Source organism: Archocentrus centrarchus, chromosome 1 (assembly GCF_007364275.1).
Source record: "Archocentrus centrarchus isolate MPI-CPG fArcCen1 chromosome 1, fArcCen1, whole genome shotgun sequence".
In the NCBI taxonomy this organism is placed as follows: domain Eukaryota; kingdom Metazoa; phylum Chordata; class Actinopteri; order Cichliformes; family Cichlidae; genus Archocentrus; species Archocentrus centrarchus.
Genome location: NC_044346.1, coordinates 825,870 through 845,930, shown reverse-complemented (window position 1 = coordinate 845,930; position 20,061 = coordinate 825,870). Strand labels below are relative to the sequence as shown.

The 20,061-nt window shown below is 45.3% G+C and overlaps 2 protein-coding genes across 2 annotated transcripts; both read right to left on the bottom strand.

The window, feature by feature from the left end:
* Nucleotides 1–680: 680 nt before the first annotated feature.
* Nucleotides 681–10,003, bottom strand: LOC115785776 (E3 ubiquitin-protein ligase TRIM39-like). Its single transcript, XM_030737626.1, has 4 exons — nucleotides 9,916–10,003; nucleotides 3,096–3,331; nucleotides 2,814–3,059; nucleotides 681–1,821 (listed from the first exon to the last, which is right to left on the bottom strand). Exons 2-4 carry the CDS (start codon nucleotides 3,320–3,322, stop codon nucleotides 681–683), a joined length of 1,614 nt encoding a protein of 537 aa, XP_030593486.1. The 5' UTR covers nucleotides 3,323–3,331; nucleotides 9,916–10,003.
* Nucleotides 10,004–14,115: 4,112 nt separating this feature from the next.
* Nucleotides 14,116–19,206, bottom strand: LOC115788796 (E3 ubiquitin/ISG15 ligase TRIM25-like). The gene is made up of 2 exons (XM_030741993.1): nucleotides 19,127–19,206; nucleotides 14,116–15,664 (listed from the first exon to the last, which is right to left on the bottom strand). The coding sequence occupies exon 2, from the start codon at nucleotides 15,653–15,655 to the stop codon at nucleotides 14,891–14,893; it is 765 nt and encodes a 254-aa protein (XP_030597853.1). The 5' UTR covers nucleotides 15,656–15,664; nucleotides 19,127–19,206; the 3' UTR covers nucleotides 14,116–14,890.
* Nucleotides 19,207–20,061: the final 855 nt, after the last annotated feature.

Genomic DNA, 20,061 nt, shown 5'->3' with positions numbered 1-20,061 from the left:
AATGTGTTTTACTGGAAAATGGTTGAATCGAAACATCTCAGACTCTAATGTGGATCTACCTGGTTTCACCCTCATATGGACCGACAGAGAGGCTAAAGGTAATGCCAATAAAAAAGGTGGGGGTCAACAGATGTTGTAATCCTGCACATATCACTTTTGTCCTGATATTCAGTTATTGGCAGTTGGTATGCGACCATATTATGTACTGTACCAAGAGAATTCAGTCATATCATAACAATACTTGTTTGCATTCCACCGAAGCTCCACGTGAAGCTCTCCATGAAATTGTTCAGAGGACACGGACTAAACATCCAGAAGCACTCTTCATAATTTCAGGAGACGTCAGTCATGTTTCTCTGTCCCCCCACCTGAGTGGATTCACACAATTTGTTTACTGTCTGATCACAGAAATTAAAACCCTTGATGTGCTGCACACCAATGTCAAAGAAGCTTACAGAGCTACTGTCTTAACACCACTTGGAATGTAACCAATTACCATCACAGAAACCATCCTGAACAACTCTGATCACCTACTTTATAACATCTTTATGGAACAAAACAAACATCACAACTGAAAGACTCCAGTACAGAAAATCATTTGTACCCACAGCCATTGGGCTCATACAAATAGAAAATGAGCTGTCACACAGACTGCTTTCATAGAAAATATAATAATTTTTCTACTTAGTGTGATTGACAGGAGTGATCAGCAGAGGAGCAGAGTTTTTACCACCATCAATACTATTGCAGGGATTGAAGAATGGGTGGAGTTTCTGAGTGAAGGAGTAGCCAGTAAAGGAGTAGATCAGTGCCGCAGCATCTACATCATAAAAGGAGACCAGACCCTCCTCATAATCCACAAACACCCCCACCTTCTCAGGAGCAGACTGAAGACTGAGAGAGACTGGAGGGTCAGTACGTGCTGTGTAATCATTTCTGTTTGTCAGCCACACAGTCCAGTATCCATTCTGAGGTTTCACTGAATTTCCTCCCTTCCTGCCAATCGACTCTGTGGCCACTCCTAAAATCCAGTCAGTCTTTCCTTTAACCTGAACCTCAAAGTAAAATCTGCCCGAAGAGAAACTCTGAGTTCCTAAAACATTTGCAAAAACTGTAAATCTCTTTGGATTGTCTGGAAGTTTCTTCTTCTCACCCCCATGTTTCACTTGTTTTCCATCATCAGACAGGATGAGCTCAGGATTTGCTGTATCAGGATCAAGAGTCACATCCACTGCATACTGCTGGACCTTCTTCAGCTCAGCCTCAGCAAGCAGCTTCTTCATGTCTTTCCTGAGTGTGTCCTCCAGCTGAGCCACAGCTCTCACCACAGTCCCCTGATATGATGGGGTACAGACTCTGACCTCTGTCCAGTCCTTGGTGGGTGGAGCAGTTTTCAGGGATGAGAAGCTTTGGAGGAGGTGGAGGTGGTCTTCAGACTGTGAGAGCTGCTCCACCTCAGAGCTTCTCTCCATCAGCTCAGAGATTTCCTGTTCCAGATCTCTGATGAAACCATCAGCCTGTTTCTCTGCTGTTTCCTGTTTGTCTTTGATCTCCTTTATGAGCTCCTTCAGGCCTTTTTTAATAGACTCCATCAGAGCAGTGAAGACCTGAACACCTTCTGCTTTCTCTCTGTCTGCAGCATCTTTGCGCATCTTCACTGACTCTTTGATCTCCTCGATCTTCAGTCGTCTCTTCTGGATCATCTGCTGAATTCCAGCCTCTGTCTTCCTCAGCTCTGCCTTCTTTCCTTCAGATTCTTCTCTCAGAGGAACAAACTCATGGTTCTTGTGGTCTAAAACAGAGCAGAGCACGCAGACACATGTCTGGTCGGCAGAGGTGGGAAGTAACGAAGTACAAATACTTCGTTACTGTACTTAAGTACATTTTTCAGGTATCTGTACTTTACTTGAGTATTTATTTTTCTGAGTACTTTTTACTTTTACTCCCTACATTTTTACACAAGTATCTGTACTTTCTACTTCTTACATTTTCAAACAGACTCGTTACTTTAGGTTTAACACGTCTGAGAAAAGTCTGCATTTCCGTCAAACATCAAACGATCTAAATGGAGGAATAATAACATAAAAGAGACAATCGTACTGGCGTATCCTCCATCACCGGACTTATCACGTACACAGGGATTAAATACACAAACCCATTTAATTAATGTATCATTTATAGCGCTATAATCAGGAGTTACAGCGGGCCGGACCGAGTCCGTAAGTTGCGCTCGCGGGACATGAACAGCTTAGCTAGCGCTACTGAAGAGGAGCGAGCATTAAGGGAGTAACGTGTGGCAGGTAAATGCAACGTTTCTAAATGCTCAACAAATATCTGCAAAGACACAAAGTGTGTGCAGTTTGTCACACAGTGTGTCTGCTAGCTAAAAGAAGAGCTGCTGTATTTCAGGGAGAACAAAGAGAGAGAAGTTCACTCAGAGATGGAGAAAGAGGACAGGAGAGGAAGAAGAGAGGCTAGAATTAAAGGGAAGGACTGCAAAACAAGTATGCTGACTTTGTGTTATTCAACAATTGTATGAAAATACTGCAGTTTAGTACCTAATACCTTTTATATTATTACAATAATATACAATATAATGAGGTTCAGTTAGCTTACAGAAAAATAGCAGGTAGAAACGTCCTCCAATAAGCTACTTTTACTTTCTTACTTTGAGTACATTTCAGAGCCTGTACTTTTTTACTTTTACTTAAGTAAAGAAGTTGAACCAGTACTTCAACTTTTACCAAAGTATTTTTTAACACAAGTACTTGTACTTCTACTTAAGTATAGAATGTCAGTACTTTTGCCACCTCTGCTGGTCGGTCCTACAGAACAGCTCGAGATGTTTATCGTGCTTCGTACACATCCTGCCTTCCAGGTTCTCAACAGGCTCCATCAGCTGATGTCTTTTCAGACCTTTCACTGTCAGATGAGGCTCCAGGTGAGTCTGACAGTAGGAGGTCAGACACACCAGGCAGGACTTCTGGGCCTTCAGTTTGGTTCCAGTGCAGATGTCACAGGGAACTTCTCCTGGTTTGGCAGCTTGTTGCTTTGATCTGCTGCTGCTGGCTTTCTGCTGAACTTTACATCTGGACTGAACAACCATCTCAGAGAACAAAGTGTTGATGTCTAGTTCAGGTCGTCTCTTGAACACCTTGTTACACATGGGACACTTGTACTTAGCTTTATTATTCCAGTGCTGAGTGATGCATTTTTTGCAGAAGTTGTGTCCACATGATGTGGTGACTGGATCAGTGAACACATCCTGACAGATGGAGCACAGAAACTGATCTTCAGATCGCAGATTGCTGGCAGCAGACATGTCTACACTCTGAGAACAAAAGGCAGGGAAGTACAATTGTTAGATATTTTTGTAGGTGATTTAGAAACATCAGTGTGATAACAATAATTTCAGGTCAGTAGAAAAACATAAACAACAGAAAAAGTAAAGAATAGGCAGAATCTCCAATACCCATCTTATATAGTTTAAAGAAATGTTATATCCATGAGTTTTAATTATTCATTATGTGACACCTCCTCCGTGAATCGCCGCCTTATCATGGTGGAGGGGTTTGTGTTCCCCAGTGATCCCAGGAGCTATGTTGTCCGGGGGCTTGTCCCCCTGGTAGGGTCTCCCATGGCAAACTGGTCCTGGGTGAGGGTCCAGACAAAGAGCAGTTCAGAAGACCCCTATGATTGAAACAGCAAGGGAACAGTTTACCCTGCCCGGAATAGGGTTACCGAGGCCCCACCCTGGAGCCAGGCCTGGGGAGGGAGCTCGAGGGAGAGTGTCTGGTGGCCCGCCCTCCTGTAGGCCCACCACCTGCAGGAGGTGTCGTAGGGGTCGGGTGCAGTGTGTGTCGGGCGGTGGACGAGGGCGGAGGCCCTGGTGGACCGATCCCCGGCTATCGAAACTGGCTATTGGGACATGGAATGTCACCACTCTGGTGGGGAAGGAGCCTGAGCTAGTGCGTGAGGTTGAGCGATACCAGCTAGATATAGTTGGGCTCACCTCAACGCATGGCCTGGGCTCTGGAACCAGTCTCCTGGAGAAGGGCTGGACTCTGTTCCAGTCTGGAGTTGCCCTCGGTGAGAGGCGGCGAGCTGGGGTGGGTATTCTTGTATCCCCCCCGGCTTGCTGCCTGTACGTCGGAGTTTACACCGGTGGACGAGAGGGTAGTTTCCCTGCGCCTTCAGGCTGGGGAACGGGTCCTGACTGTTGTTTGCGCTTATGCGCCGAATGACAGTTCAGAGTACCCACCCTTTTTGGAGTCGCCGGGCAGGGTGCTGGAGAGTGCTCCATCTGGGGACTCCATAGTCTTGCTGGGAGACTTCAACGCTCACGTGGGCAATGACAGTGAGACCTGGAGGGGCGTGACTGGGAGGAACGGCCTGCCCGATCTGAACCCGAATGGTGTTTTGTTATTGAACTTCTGTGCAAACCACAGTTTGTCCATAACAAACACCATGTTCGAACATAAGGATGTCCATAAGTGCACATGGCACCAGGACACCCCAGGTCGCAGGTCGATGATCGATTTTGTAATTATATCATCAGACCTGCGGCCGTATGTTCTGGACACTCGGGTGAAGAGAGGAGCTGAGCTGTCAACTGATAACCACCTGGTGGTGAGTTGGATCAGGTGGCGGGGGAAGATGCTGGACAGACCTAGCACACCTAAACATATTGTGAGGGTGTGCTGGGAACGCCTGGTAGAAGCCCCAGTCCGGGAGATCTTCAACTCCCACCTCCGGCAGAATTTCGACAGCATTCTGAGGGAGGCTGAGGACATTGAGTCTGAATGGACCATGTTCCGCACCTCCATTGTTGAGGCTGCTGCTCAGAGCTGTGGCTGCAAGGTGGTTGGTGCCTGTTGTGGTGGTAACCCCCGAACCAGATGGTGGTCACCGGAGGTGAAGGGAGCCATCAAGCTGAAGAAAGAGTCCTATCGGGCTTGGTTAGCCTGTGGGACTCCGGAGGCAGCTGACAGGTATCGGCAGGCCAAGCGGAATGCAGCTCAGGCAGTGGCCGAAGCAAAAACTCGGGTGTGAGAGGAGTTCGGTGAGGCTATGGAAAAAGACTTTCGGACGGCATCGAAGTGATTCTGGCAAACCGTCAGGCGACTCGGGAGGGGAAAGCAGTGCTCCACTCACACGGTTTATAGTGCGGGTGGGGTGCTGCTGACTTCAACGGAGGCTATAGTCGGACGGTGGAAGGAATACTTCGAGGACCTCCTGAATCCCACTGACACGCCTTCTGTAGTGGAAGCAGAGTCTGGGGATGAGGGAGATGACTTGACCATCACTGGGGGTGAGGTCACTGAGGCAGTTAAACAACTCCTTGGTGGCAAGGCCCCTGGGGTGGACGAGATTCACCCTGAGTTCCTGAAGGCTCTGGATGTTGTAGGGCTGTCTTGGTTGACACGCCTCTGCAACATCGCGTGGAGATCTGGGGCAGTGCCAATGGATTGGCAGACCGGGGTGGTGGTCCCCATCTTTAAGAAGGGAGGCCGGAGGGTGTGCTCCAACTTTCGGGGGATCACACTCCTTAGCCTCCCCGGAAAGGTCTATGCCAGGGTGCTGGAAAGGAGGGTCCGTCCGTTAGTCGAACCTCGGATCCAGGAGGAACAATGTGGTTTTCGTCCTGATCGCGGAACGCTGGACCAGCTCTTTATCCTCTCAAGGATATTCAAGTGTGCGTAGGAGTTTGCCCAACCAGTCTACATGTGCTTTGTGGACTTGGAGAAGGCATTCAACCGTGTCCCTCGGGGTGTCCTTTGGGAGGTCCTGCGGGAGTATGGGGCGTCTGGCCCGTTGTTGCTGGACATTCAGTCTTTGTACAACCACAGTGAGAGCTTGGTCCGTATAGCCGGTAATAAGTCGGATTCGTTTCCTGTGGGTGTTGGACTTCATCAGGGCTGCCCTTTGTCACCGATTCTGTTCATAATTTTTATGGACAGAATTTCTAGGCGTAGCCAGGTGGCGGAAGGCTTCTTCCTTGGTGGCCTCAGAGTCTCATCTCTGCTTTTTGCAGATGATGCGGTTCTGTTGGCTTCATCAGGTGGTGGCCTCCAGCTCGCAGTGGAACGGTTCGCAGCCGAGTGTGAAGCGGCCGGCATGAGAATCAGCACCTCTAAGTCTGAGGCCATGGTCCTCAGCCGGAAAAAGGTGGAGTGCCCTCTCCAGCTCAGGAACGAGTTCTTGCCCCGAGTGGAGGAGTTCAAGTATCTCGGGGTCTTGTTCACGAGTGATGGGGGAAGGGAGCGGGAGATCAACAGACGGATCGGGGCTGCTTCTGTAGTGATGCGGACGCTGCACCGGTCTGTCGTGGTGAAGAGGGAGCTTAGCGTAAAAGTGAAGCTCTCGATTTCCCGGTCAATCTACGTTCCTACCCTCACCTATGGTCACGAGCTTTGGGTAGTGACCGAAAGAATAAGATCGCGAGTACAAGCGGCAGAAATGAGTTTCCTTCGAAGGGTGGCTGGCCTCTCCCTTAGAGATAAGGTGAGGAGTGCGGCCATCCGGGAGGGGCTCAGAGAAAAGCTGCTGCTCCTCCACATCGAAAGGAGCCAGTTGAGGTGGCTCGGGCATCTGATTAGGATGCCTCCTGGCTGCCTCTTGGGTGAGGTGTTCCGGGCATGTCCCACCGGGAGGAGGCCCCGTGGTAGACCCAGGACACGCTGGAGGGATTATATCTCTCGGCTGGCCTGGGAACGCCTTGGGGTCCCTCCGGATGAGCTGGAGGAGGTGGCAGGGGAGAGGGAAGCCTGGGCTTCTTTGCTTAGGCTCCTGCCCCCACGACCCAGCCCCGGATAAGTGGGAGAGAATGGATGGATGGATGGATTATATGACACAGAGTACTATGTAAGAAAAATCAGAGCCTGGAACACCTTAGAGCTGACCAGTTCTTAACACTGAGTGCTATCTTTACATTACAACCAATCAGAGCCAATCCAAGCCTTGAAGGGGCCCTCTGCAAAATTTGACCCCCCCCCCCCCCCCCCCCCCCCCATAATACGTCATTCCCACACCTAAATACAGACTACTAAATAAGCCATTTGTAATATATAAATAATACTAATTCAGCATACAGCATTGCTGCGCATCAGTGGAATAATATATGTTACAAGGGTGCCATAAATATGTTATTATGTTTATGTTTAATAACAAGAGCGAAAGATTGGTCCATGTAGCCAGCAATAAGCTGGATTTATTTCCAGCAGGTGTTGGATTTTGCCAGGGCTGCGCTTTGTCAACAATTCTGTTCATAATTTTTATGGACAGAATTTCTAGGCGTAGCCAAGTGGTGGAAGGCTTCTTCCTTGGTGGCCTCAGAATCTCATCGCTGTTCTTTGCAGATGATGTGGTCCTGTTGGTTACATCAGGTGGTGGCCTCCAGCTCGCAGTGGAATGGTTCACAGCCGAATGTCTATAAGGATTTGCACCTCTAAGTCTGAGGCCATGGTCCTCAGCTGGAAAAGGGTGGAGTTCTCCCTCTGGATCAGGGACGAGTTCCTGCCCCAAGTGGAGGAGTTTAAGTATCTCGGGGTCTTGTTCTCAAGTGACGGGAGAAGGGAACAGGAGATCGACAGACGGATCAGGGCTGTGTCTGCAGTGATGGGGACGCTGCACCGGTCTGTCATGGTGAAGAGGCAAAAGTGAAGCTGTCGATTTACCGGTCGATCTACGTTCCTACCTTCAGCTATGGTCACGAGCAAAATTCCTCCGAAAGGTGGCTGGCCTCTCCCTTAGAGATAGGGCAAGGACTGTGGCCATTCGGGAGGGGCTCAGAGTAGAGCTGCTGCTCTTCTACATCAAAAGGAGCCAGTTGGTGGCTCGGGCATCTGACTAGAATGCCCCCTGAGTGCATCTTGGGTGAGGTGTTCCAGGCATGTCCTACCAGGAGGAGGCCCCTGGGGCAGACCCAGGATACGCTGGAGAGATTACTGTATGTCTCTTGGCTGGCATGGGAATGCCTTGGGGTCCCTCCAGATGAGCTTTTGGAGGTGGCTGGGGAGAGGGAGGTCTTGGCTCCTCTGCTTAGTCTGCTGCCCCTGTGACCCAGCCTCGAATAAGCAGAAGAAAAGGGATAGATGGAGATTAAAAAAACAAAAACAAGTCAGGAACACTCTTGATGAGCTAACATTAAAGTCTACAATCAAGAGATACCGCCATGAATGGAAACACCAAGGCTTTACAACAAGGTGCAAACCACTGGTTACAGTCAAGAACAGGAATTAGACTTTACCAGAAAACACAAGCAAGCAGCAACAGAAGGCAAGCAGCAGCTGTCCTGTCAAAATCTAACCATCACCGCAAAAATAAGTTGCCCTGTGTGCAAAGCCAAACACTGTGGGTAGATCACACACACAGCAGGTAAAAAATCTATTCACAAAGACCATCCAGGTCATCCTGCATCCAGGGCATGTAGTCAACAGAAAATGTTCATTTCAAGTGAGTACATTGAAACACTGCCATAGTCAGAGTGACATGACAGTGATGAATGTAGACAAAACAAGAAATAAAAGTCAAAAGCAAATGAAAAGCACAGCACTGTAGGACACAGACTCACTCTGCACCATCATGTCTGTGCGCGTGGTTCAGCCAGAGGACCTCATCCACATCACAGGCAATGCGGTCTCTAGTCAGGCAAAGTGGTTAACCCCCCCATGTGCTGAATCCAGCTCTTGTTTGCAATTTATTCAAGAGTCATTTAATTTATTATTATTATTATTATTATTATTATTATTATTATTTAGGAACCAGCAAAAAAGAGATTTTCCCCTGTCTGGGAACATTTTGAGCTGATCTCTCCTAATAAGATATGCACATAATAATAAATTAACTAATAATTAGGTAAAACAATCACAGTTACATTACTACAATCCTCTCCCCAATTTGTTTCCACTTTCCCTTCTGACGCCACTATTGTATCATAAAGACAGACACCACATTAATAAGTTCAGAATTTATGTATTGGCATCACAAACATCATTCATTTATTTAATCTGTTCAAAGCTTCACGCATCAAAGCCACGATTTGATTGTAATCACGCTGCCTGTTTTACATTTACTGTCCACTTGATGATGCAGGAGAACAATTAAAGTGCACGAAGTTTCGGACCTTGACTTCACCAACTGGAAGGAAAGCTTCAATGAAGCTTCATCTCACCATCACTACTTGGGGTCCTTTGGGTGTTTTTTTTCTTTCATACAAAAGTATTTGTGGGGGAGAATAGAAGCACACCCAGTTCCTAAAGTCATGACCACAGAATCATTTTAGAAAAAATCTAAAACATAAACCTAAGTAATGACACATTCTCAGTGTCTTTTCAACAGCAAATGAACTTCAGCTCTCAGATTAAAAAAAAAATTGAACAGAAACTGAAGGACTTTACTGGTGAAAATAAAGTTTAACTGGATTTTGAATGTTTGGAACAAACTAATGTATAAATGTGGTGTATTGTAATGATTTTAGCATTGATGTATTCAAATTGCTGCGAAAAAAAAAGAGAAGCAGTAATCACAGAAGTATTCATGTTCATCAATGAATTAATTTCATTATTGGCCTCATGTTGAACCAAAATTATGCAGAAATAACTTTTAAAATAAGAGCGAGACTATCAGGCATGAGTTTCTTCTGTAGAAAGATTTTAAATGTGATTTTTACCTTTTTGAGCTCACTGTTCTTACAATGAGAACTAAAGTCAAAGAAAAACACATTTTAAGTGGATATTTTAGTTTTTTTCGTGAATATTTGACGCATAAGCGCAAATTCTTTTAACTTTAATGATTTTCAATTTCATTCTGCTTCACGTCGTCTCCAAGTCTCCGCCTGAACTAATCTGACGTCAGTGTGAAATGAGGAGTTAAAGTGCTGCCTATGAAACACAGTTAATCTGCTGCTGCACTCACCTGTATTTGTGTCCGCTGTTGAGAAAGAAGAGGTGAGCTCAGTTTAATTTGCTTCAGACACACAGAGATGTGTACCTCCACTGCAGCTCCGCTGTTACTCACACTTTCACTTTCATTTCAGGAATTTGACGGTGAATCATTGTTGCTCCGCCTCTTTCTGTCTGTCAGCAGGTGTAGAGTTTCTTCTACCTTCAGGCAGGTTAGTTGCATGGAATACATGCAACTAACCTGCTTCCAAAAATTCCAGCATCAAATTCCCACTTAAAGTCTGGTACTTTGTAAAAACTGAATTTATGGTTTCCAAACGATCCAAGCTGAGTATTATGGTATTATGCATGTGTGCATATTATGCTTTCTTTGTGTAGCATATTTGGAACAGTTCCTTTCCACATGTGCATTTTCCATCAGGACACACCCATCAGCTCCAACCCATAATTCAAAGCTCAGAGTCCCAGCCTCGGTTTGTTACACCATGTTACTCCTCCTGCTCGTTTTTACATGGAACAGATGGAGCTTCAGTATCTTCTAAGCCTTTTGAAGTAAAAAATAATGCTGCTCCTTCTCCTTCTCCCACTGTTTCTGCCACAAAGAGAAAAGTTTTCTTTGATCATGTAAACCAGTCTCAATCTTGATCACTGCCCTCCCCGCCATCACTTCCTGATAAGCAAGGTAACACATTTTTCACTTTTCTGCACTTCTTGACAACATTATCTATCTGCATGTTTAAGTTAACCTTTCATCAAAATACAGACAAATGTTGATTCCTTCATGCTCATCTTGTTTCCAGAAATTACATATTGAGTTTAATCTACTGAAATCTCCACTTTTCACTTGCCAGATTGCTGCCTTGGATTCTTCCTCACTGCCAACACCCTCCTCATCATCCTTCACCTGCTCACTGGCTGGATCTGAGCCAGATGGATTCAGACCTAAAAATAATAACACAACCAATCTACACAAAAGACCAGAGATGTACCAGTATGTGTGTCTCCAGCATATATATATATATATATATATATATATATATATATATATATATATATATATATATATATATATATATATATATATATATATATATAAATAAAATCTGTGAGCATCCAGCAATGACGCTTCATTAATGAAAGCTATGATGAGTTAAGATGGGAAAACTTATGGCGCTTCTCTGCAGTGATGTGTCGGTGTGGATGAGTGGAGTGGTGCCTGGGGGTCAAAGGTGGATTACCCCTGAGCTCAGCCTCTTCACCGCAGAACAAAACATTTTAGGGAAAATGTAAAATAAAATTTAGTGATGACACATTCTCAGTGTCATTTCAACAGCAAATGGACTTCAGCTCTCAGATCTTAAGAGTTTGTGGGACTTTACTGCTGCGAATTAAGTTCAGCTGGATTTTGAATGTTGAAAACAAACTAATGTGGTGTTTTATGATTTTAGTATTGACTTATTCAAATTGCTGCAATAAAAAGGAAAACAGCAATCACAGACATATTCATGTTCATCAATGAATTTATTTCATTATTGGCCTCATGTTGAACCAAAGTTATGCAGAAATAACTTTTTAATAAGACAGCGAGACCATGAGGCATGAGCTTCTTCTTCTGGAGCTTCAGCCTCTTTAGACGACGGCTCTTCTCCATTCCTGAAATCTCCACAGGATGAGTACACTGCCAGGACTTTGCTGAGCACAGGGCCCAAAATATGAGGCTCTGCTGTGTTTTTGTAAAGGATTGAAAGATTGTTACCACTTATACTTTGAAAATATACATTCACACTACAATAAGTGTATGTGAGATCTGTAGAAGCTGGAAATGACTGTTGAATGTGGAATTCTCTAAACGAGTGCTTGTTTAGACATATATGCTTTAGTAGTATTTTAGTCTTTCATTTATCATTTTATTGCCATTATTTTCCAGATGTCGCTCTGGTTTTGCATCGTCTTGGCTGGTTTGAGCACTGGCACAATGACTTTCCTGTCATGGAAAAATAACTGAGTGCTGAAGCCAAACGATCTTTCAGAGATTTATTGAACAAAACATTCTCAAAGAGATGAATACAGCACAAACGGTCTTTGTACAGCGTTGATGCAGAATCCTAAACACTCGTCTGTGGCTGCAGTCCTGCTTTCTCTGTAGCTCTACAGTTATGTAGACGCTTGTCTCAGCTTACTTGCAGGTTTTGGGTCTGCTGTTTCCCAAAGTTGCTATCACATACCAATAAATCATAGACTAAATTTCCATTTCGCCCTGTTTCAAACTGGTAAAAAGCTCTAATAATATGAGTTTAGATGACTCCCTGAGGCTGTTTATCATTACATAATAAATCTTATCTTTTCTTGGTGTTGATAGTTCAGGTTTCTGTCTCTGTACATGATATATTTAATAAGTCATTTGTATCTTTACTTGCTATAAATACTCACTCTTCTCTATAACTGTAACTGCTCTTCCTCTTTTCCTTTCTTCACTAATATTATCTCAACTATTCTCCTCTGGCATTAACAAGGCATTGTTTTCCAGAGACCTGCTGCTCACTGGATGTTTTCTCTTTTGTGTTTTGGACCATTCTCTGTAAACTCCAGCAGATCAGCGTTTCTAAGATTTGTGGGGCCGAGCACAAGAACTTCAGTTTTATCTGAATGTAGAAGCAGGAAATTAGAGGTCATCCAGGCCTTAATGTTTCTAAGACATTTTCTGCAGTTTAACTCTCAGGAGAATATTTAAATGAGTCACACAAAGGTGATTTATGAAGTCTGTCACACACAATTTACTGCAAACTGCACAACATCTACGACAGCAAAATCCTGCTTTCTGCCCTGTTGTGATAGCTGCTATTGGGAATATTTAGTTTTAGGAGCAGGAGATGTTATCGGAGCGAGGGCGTGATCGGCTCAAACCCTCTGTCCTTCAGTCCTCACGCTGAGTGTTCACTGCTCCTCAGAAATGCTGATTTCACTGAGGCAGCAGAAACTTCTCTCTGCTGAATCTGTAACCAAAGTGACATGTCTGTGAAAATGCAGCTATTAATGCTATTGGTGTGTTAGATAAATGTCTGAATGCTGCAGTGGGTCACTGAAAATAAGAAGTGACGCATGCATTTACGCATGTGGCACAGTAACAGTGACAGTAACAGCTCACACAGATTTGAGTTTGTAAGGTCCTCAGCGCTGCCTGAGTCTCAGTCCTGAGGACCTCATGCACAGTGCCCGCAGAGTTCTCCTTTAAAACCAAAAGCATTTGGATTCTCCTTCAGCCTCCTCTCATTTACTCTGGATTATTTTGCTTTACATGGATGCCTCTCTTTGCCTCCGCAGGTCTGCTGGTTTCTGAGCTGCTTATTACTGACCTGAACTGTCTGCAGTTTTGTAAATAAATTATAGCCCACTGTTAGATCACCTTGTGACTGTGGCACCACAGTTACCCCATTTTCTTGGATTTTCCTGCTGTGATCCAGTGGAACTCCTTTCCTTCTCCTCCGTGTTCAGGATTTCTGTGACTGCAGTAAGATTCCCTCCATCCATCACTGATCCCAGCAGACTTAAAGTAAACATGAATTCATGATAATTCTGCAGTTCAGCTGGGGGAAAGGAAACAGAGGTGAGAACAGCAGCAAGCATTCTTTGACTTTTCCACTGATCTGGAGGACTCAGGGTTAGATCCCAAACTCCTGAATTACTGAAGTCCACGTCCTTCACCACTGCACCACCCTCAGTGCTGATGAAGATTCAAAGTGATCCTGATCTGCAGCCATCGTTTTCTTTGTAAGAGTCCATGAAGCTCAGTCTCTGCTTTGTTCTGTCTGAACACTTTCAAACTGAGACATTAGCAGAAAGGTCCAAATAACATCTGGTGCTGGAACCTTTTAGCCAACATCAGTCCACACTGAGTAGCTCAACTGCTTCTCAGTGTGGACTGAAGGGCCTTTAACTGCACACACATTAAATTGTTTCATTCATACTTATAAATATGACCTGCACCTGAGCATTTATAGCTCCTTTTCCTTTTTTCATTCCATAATTTTATATAAAAAAGTCAGACAATAATTGTGACATTAATGAGACTAACAAAAACACGTCCAGAATTTTTTCTACTTACTTTTATTTTTTTTTTGCTAAACTTTAAATCAATATTAGGAACAAATTGCAAAATTCTTCCTGTGAAATCAAATCAAAATCCAACCAGTGAGTTGATTCAAAGTATCCATTATTAACCTGAAGTCCACAAACAGCTTCCTGATTCTGTATAAATGTATTTGCTCAGTTTTTTGCTGTCTCGGTTTAAGTCACACCCCCACCTTCTCAGGAGCAGACTGAAGACAGAGACGGACTGAAGGGCCAGCAAGAGCTTTGTACTCATTTCCATGTCTCAGCCACACAGTCCAGAAACCATCCTGAGGTTTCAGTCTGATGTTTCCCTTCCTTTTGATCGACTCTGTGGCCACTCCTAAATCCCAGTCAGTCTTTCCTTTAACCTGAACCTCAAAGTAAAATCTGCCTGAAGAGAAACTCTGCTTTCCTAAAACACAAACACAGTAAGAAAATCTCTCTGGATTATCTGGAAGATTCTTCTTCTCACCCCCATGATTCATCTGTTTTCCATCATCAGACAGGATGAGTTCAGGATTTGCTGTATCAGGATCAAGAGTCACATCTACTGCATACTGCTGGACCTTCTTCAGCTCAGGCTCAAACAGCTTCTTCTTCTCTTTCCTGAGTCTCTCCTCCAGTTGAGCCACAGCTCTCACCACAGTCCCCTCATGTGCTGGATGGACGCTGACCTTTGTCCAGTCCTTGGTGGGTGGAGCAGCTTTCAGAGATGAGAAGCTTTGGAGGAGGTGAAGGTGGTCTTCAGACTGTGAGAGCTGCTCCACCCCAGAGCTTCTCTTCATCAGCTCAGAGATTTCCTGTTCCAGATCTTTGATGAAACCTTCAGCCTGTTTCTCTGTTGTTTCCTGTTTGTCTTCGATCTCCTCTATGAGCTCCTACAGGCCTCTCTCAGCAGACTCCATCAGAGCAGTGAAGACCTGAACACCTTCTGCTATCTCTCTGTCTGCAGCATCTTTGCTCATCTTCACTGACTCTTTGATCTCCTCGATCTTCAGTCGTCTCTTCTGGATCATCTGCTGAATTTCAGCCTCTGTCTTCCTCAGCTCTGCCTTCTTTCCTTCAGATTCTACTCTCAGAGGAACAAACTCATGGTTCTTGTGGTTTGAAATAGAGCAGAGCACGCAGACACATGTCTGGTCGGTCTTACAGAACAGCTCCAGATGTTTATCGTGCTTCATACAAATCCTGCCTTCCAGGTTCTCCACAGGCTCCATCAGCTGATGTCTTTTCAGACGTGAAGCTGTCAGATGAGGCTCCAGGTGAGTCTGACAGTAGGAGGTCAGACACACCAGGCAGGACTTCAGGGCCTTCAGTTTGGTTCCAGTGCAGACGTCACAGAGAACTTCTGCTGGTTTGGCAGCTTGTTGCTTTGAGCTGCTGCTGCTGAATTTCTGCTGAGTTTCATGTCTGAACTGAGCGACCATCTCAGAGATGAAGGTGTTGACATGGAGCACAAGTTTAGTTTGAAAAACCCTTTTACACATCGGGCAGAAGTAATGGTCGGTATTACTCCAGTGCCGAGTGATGCATTTTTTGCAGTAGTTGTGTCCACATGGTGTGGTGACTGGATCAGTGAACACATCCAGACAGATGGAGCACAGAAACTGATCTTCAGATGGCAGATTGCTGGCAGCAGACATGTCTGCACCCTGAGAACAAAAGTCAAATAGTGAATATTTTTGTAATTGTTTAAATTTTGCTTCATCAACATGAAAATCAGCTCACCTACCCTGGACCCCGTACTGAAAAACAGATTTTGGGGCTTAGCAAGTTCATTTCAGGTTTAATCCTATGTTTACATTGTTACTAAGTGCATTAATTTCTTATCTAACTAGCACTGTTTTCTATAAGCAGAAACCTATCTATGCTTAGTCAGGAAAAACAGGAAATAATAAACAATAAATTCAATAACTGAAACCATAATATAGAATTACAAAAACTGAGACTCAGGGACTGTGTCAGTACACCCCCATTAAGGGACGGCTCCCAGACATCCCCAGAAAAACAAAAATGATGGCAGGAGGGGGCCTGGACAGAGGGACCAAACAGAACAAATAAAGATAAAGGAGCAGAAGAGTCCAAATAAACAGAGTTCAGGTGGTCTGCCAGGCCATGGGTACAGGTAGACCAGATGGCCATGTGGCCAGCAGTGGACAAGGACAGTAGGTCGACCATGTGACTAGCAACAATGACAAAGAATTTCAGGGGGCGACTTATTCAGAAGTCCGACAAGGCTCCTCTGGTGGTTTAACTGGTGGCAGATGACAGTGACGACAATGCTGTTGGCGGCAAAGACCATTAGGTGGCATGACAGGAGGTCAGTGTTGACAGACGTGATGGAACACCCCAGCCGTCTGTGACATTGCACCCCCAGACTCTGGCTCACTGAGCAGATGTTGCAACCTCTGACGGCTCTGGTGACTGACAGGGAAGAGCTGCTGCTGCTGCTGCTGACGGGGAGACTCGGACGCTGAACAGGAAGCTGGGAACTCTCTGCAGGGTGGGCAGCCGTCTCTACTGACAACTGAGGCTGCTTTTGAAGGACCACGGCTGCTCTCTGAGGTTGATGATTCTGCCGGGCCTCGGCCGCCCTCACCTGAGGAACGGGTACAAGTGCAGAGCTGAACCTGCCCTTGGCCACCCCCACCCATGGAAACAGAAGCGGACCTGTCCTTGGCGGCTGGGAGCCTCCCAGGAGCATAGCTCACAGTCTTCATAGTAGCAGCAGTTTCAGAATTAATAATCATTTCAAGAGTCTTGGAGGAAAATACAGTTTCACACACTGATTTCTTGGTCCCAGCACACATAGGCCGGCCAACAGGAGTAAACAGAGGTTGCTCTGGCTGTGCAGAGCTCAAGGTGGTGGCAGAATGAGGCTGCCAATTTCACTGCTGAGAGCCATGCTTTCTCCTCAACAAAGCTGGCTCTGGCAGCAGCGATGTGGACGGAGTAATCTGCTGCGGCGGTGAGAGGAAAAATCTGCCCACTCTGACCTCCCGGCAAAACTCGGACAAGCCAGGGCCATTCCACCAGGTGGGTCTCTCTGAGGAAGGCATGGATGACCTGTCGCCACTCATGCTGGTCTGAGTCTGTGGGGTCCATTGTACGGTTGTGTTCTTCTGTCATTAAACTCGCTGTTGCAGCCAGGTTGAGGAACCCAAAGATAGAACTAAACTTAACATCAGCTTTATTAGCTGGGAACTCAGGACAGAGCTGGACGGGACCAGGGGGACAGATTACAAACTCACTGGGTCAGAAATAACACACAGTGGACGGAAAGCAACAACAACAAGGATGCGACACAGGACAAGGGAAAACTGCAGACAATATACACACACTGATTAAGGAACACGGAAAACACCAGAGAAACACAGGTGAACCTAATATGGAGCACCAGAGACAAAAGACCAACAAAATAAAACAGGAAATCAACATGTCAGAGACGCAGACTTGACACACGAGACAAAACACAGGGACTCACAAAATGCAATAACTGAAATCATAATAGACCCTGGGTCCTAGGCCCAGGGACCATGATACCAAGCCTCTGTCTACAAAATATTACTTAGAACATCTGTTGCTTAGTTTGTCATGTTATTATTTTTATTATTGTGGGTTTTTTGTTGTTGTTGCTGCAATTACAATTTTTAAATACTGTCTTCTTTCCCACGAAAAACTAAAAAAAACAAAACAGGCTGCTGTCTATATAATATTTATTTATTGCTCACTTTTTCATGCTGATATTAGTTCACCTATTGTTGTGCTTACAGTTATTGCAATTATGAACAATTAAAAAAAAAAACTTCTTCTCTGAGCATATTTAACATGTACAACGTTTGAACTGCCACCAGCACAGTCGTCACACCTGCAGTCCAGACCTTTCACATTTGGAACCTCATGAAACCTGAAACAGGACAAAGCAGACCCAGGACCGCGGAGCAGCTAGAATCCTCTATCAGACAGAACGGGACAACATTTTTCTCCAGCAGCCGCTCTCCTCAGTTCCCACACTGTTGAAGGAAGAGGGGATGCTGCACAGCGGGAAACATGGCCCTGTAACAGCTTCTACAGGCGTCGTGCTGCCATTCAATTCAGTCACCTGATCGTTTCTGGAAGTGGTTCATTTGCTCAGTTTAAACATTTGATATGTTTTTATGTTCTATTGTGAATAAAATGTGTCTTTATGCGATTCACAAATCATTGCATTGTGTTTGCATTTGCATTTTACACAGAGACCCGACTTTCATGGAATCTGGGCTCTATATTCCCTGCTGAGCGTAACCCTGTGAAGCTGCAGGTATTTCATTAACCAATCAGCTTTAGGAGGGAATAAAAACTTCTCAAATATATGAAGACAGCTTTAGATTTCTTTTTGTGCTCACTGTGATGTTCTGGTGCTGACATGTGGAAAAAAGGCTGACGTCTGCACTTTGTCAGAGACAAACGGTTGAATCCAGAAAACGGAAGCTGACTCTTAATTTCAACACAGAAACTGTAAACAGTCCTCTGTCTGCTTGGTTTGGCTGCCGGTTTATTCTTCTCATCACTTCTGCGTCGCATGCTCTCAAACTCAAAGCTGACATCATCGCTCTAGTCCAATCGTCTTTCTGCCCGCCTTCTTCAAGCCAATCAGCCTCCCCTCCGCATGCTTCAAACCGCACCGGTTACCTGTCATTCTCCCTCACACACTCATTCATGCAATCCACCTCCTCCAAGTCACCACCGCCAGAGTCCAGACTCCGGGGGTCCTGCCCTGATTCCTATCACCGCTCTGCATCGATGAGCCATCGGAGTCTAATCGCCAAGTAGCTTATTCTGTATATCATAAATCATATTGAGTTGCTCCAAATGATCCCTCCTTACTTCACGTGTTTCGGTCCGTGTCCGCTCTGCTGATACCTGTCACAGTGACCTGCTCTTGGCGCAGAGACCCTGAGCCTACTTTCAGCAGCAGACATACTGTATGACTAAAGTCTGAAAAACAGATTTACTCCTGTTCTTTTAGCTTTGATCATCTATAGTTTAATATCATAACACGTCTCCGTGGAGTGAGTGAAAGTTTCGCGTTAACGCGGTTTAATAAACACATGAATGCGATGCGCTGCACTCACCTGTGTTTGAGGAAGATCAGATCCTCTCAGACACAAACCGCCGCGCTGCTCCGACTCAAACTTTCATTTCAGGAAAATGACGTTGAACTCTTTGTTGCTCCGCCTCTTCCTGCAGCTGTTAGTCAGAGTTTGCTGCTCACTCAGCTTCATGATCACAGTTACACACACAGCTCTTTACTTTTCAGTCTTATTTTCTCTGATGTTCTTCTGAATTTTGACTTCATGACAGCTCAGAAAAATATTTTGTCAAACAGATCAAACCTGAGCAGGAATGTGTCTGATCTTTTTACACTCCTCTGCTCCTGCCTGACTGTATCCTTCATGTTCTCCTTTCATTGCAGAGGAGGCTGAGGTGATGCTGTTATTCTGACCGCTGCTGGATACAGGCAGGAAACACATCAGCATCACCATCAGGACCATAAGGACTGAAAACAAATCAACGGCAGGCATGTGGAGAGGGTCCACACCTTCAGGTTTCTCTGTGTCCTCATCTCTGCTGATCTCTCTTGGTCAGATACCATCACAGCTGTTATCAAGAAGGCTCAGCAGCGACTTCACTGCTGTCTGCACTGAGGCAGACAGGGTCAGGCTTCAGAGGGTAGTCAAGACAGCACAGAGACTCGTTGGCTGCCCTCTCCCCTCCCTGATGGACATCTATACCTCCCGCTGCATCAGCAGAGCCACAAACATCATCAAGGACAGCTCACACCCTGGCTTTGACCTGTGTGACCTGCTGCCCTCTGGCAGGAGCTACAGGAGCATCAAAGCCAGAACAAACAGACTCCAGAACAGTTTCTTCACCAGAGCAATCACCACCCTGAACTCTCACACTCACCCACTGTAACTGTGCAACACCCACATCTCTGTGCAATATTATATTATTCATACTGAACAATATCTATCACTCCTATAATGTACAATATCCAATATTCATT

What these genes read in the sequence shown, in the direction of transcription:
- LOC115788796 (XM_030741993.1), bottom strand. Translation starts at nt 15,655, where the DNA reads ATGTCTGCTGCCAGCAATCTGCCATCTGAAGATCAGTTTCTGTGCTCC.
- LOC115785776 (XM_030737626.1), bottom strand. Translation starts at nt 3,322, where the DNA reads ATGTCTGCTGCCAGCAATCTGCGATCTGAAGATCAGTTTCTGTGCTCC. An exon ending in TTCTCTGAGATGGTTGTTCA is followed by an intron (nt 3,060 to 3,095) that starts GTCCAGATGTAA and finishes AGCCAGCAGCAG; the next exon opens with CAGATCAAAGCAACAAGCTG. An exon ending in TTCTGTAGGACCGACCAGCA is followed by an intron (nt 1,822 to 2,813) that starts GAGGTGGCAAAA and finishes TGCCGACCAGAC; the next exon opens with ATGTGTCTGCGTGCTCTGCT.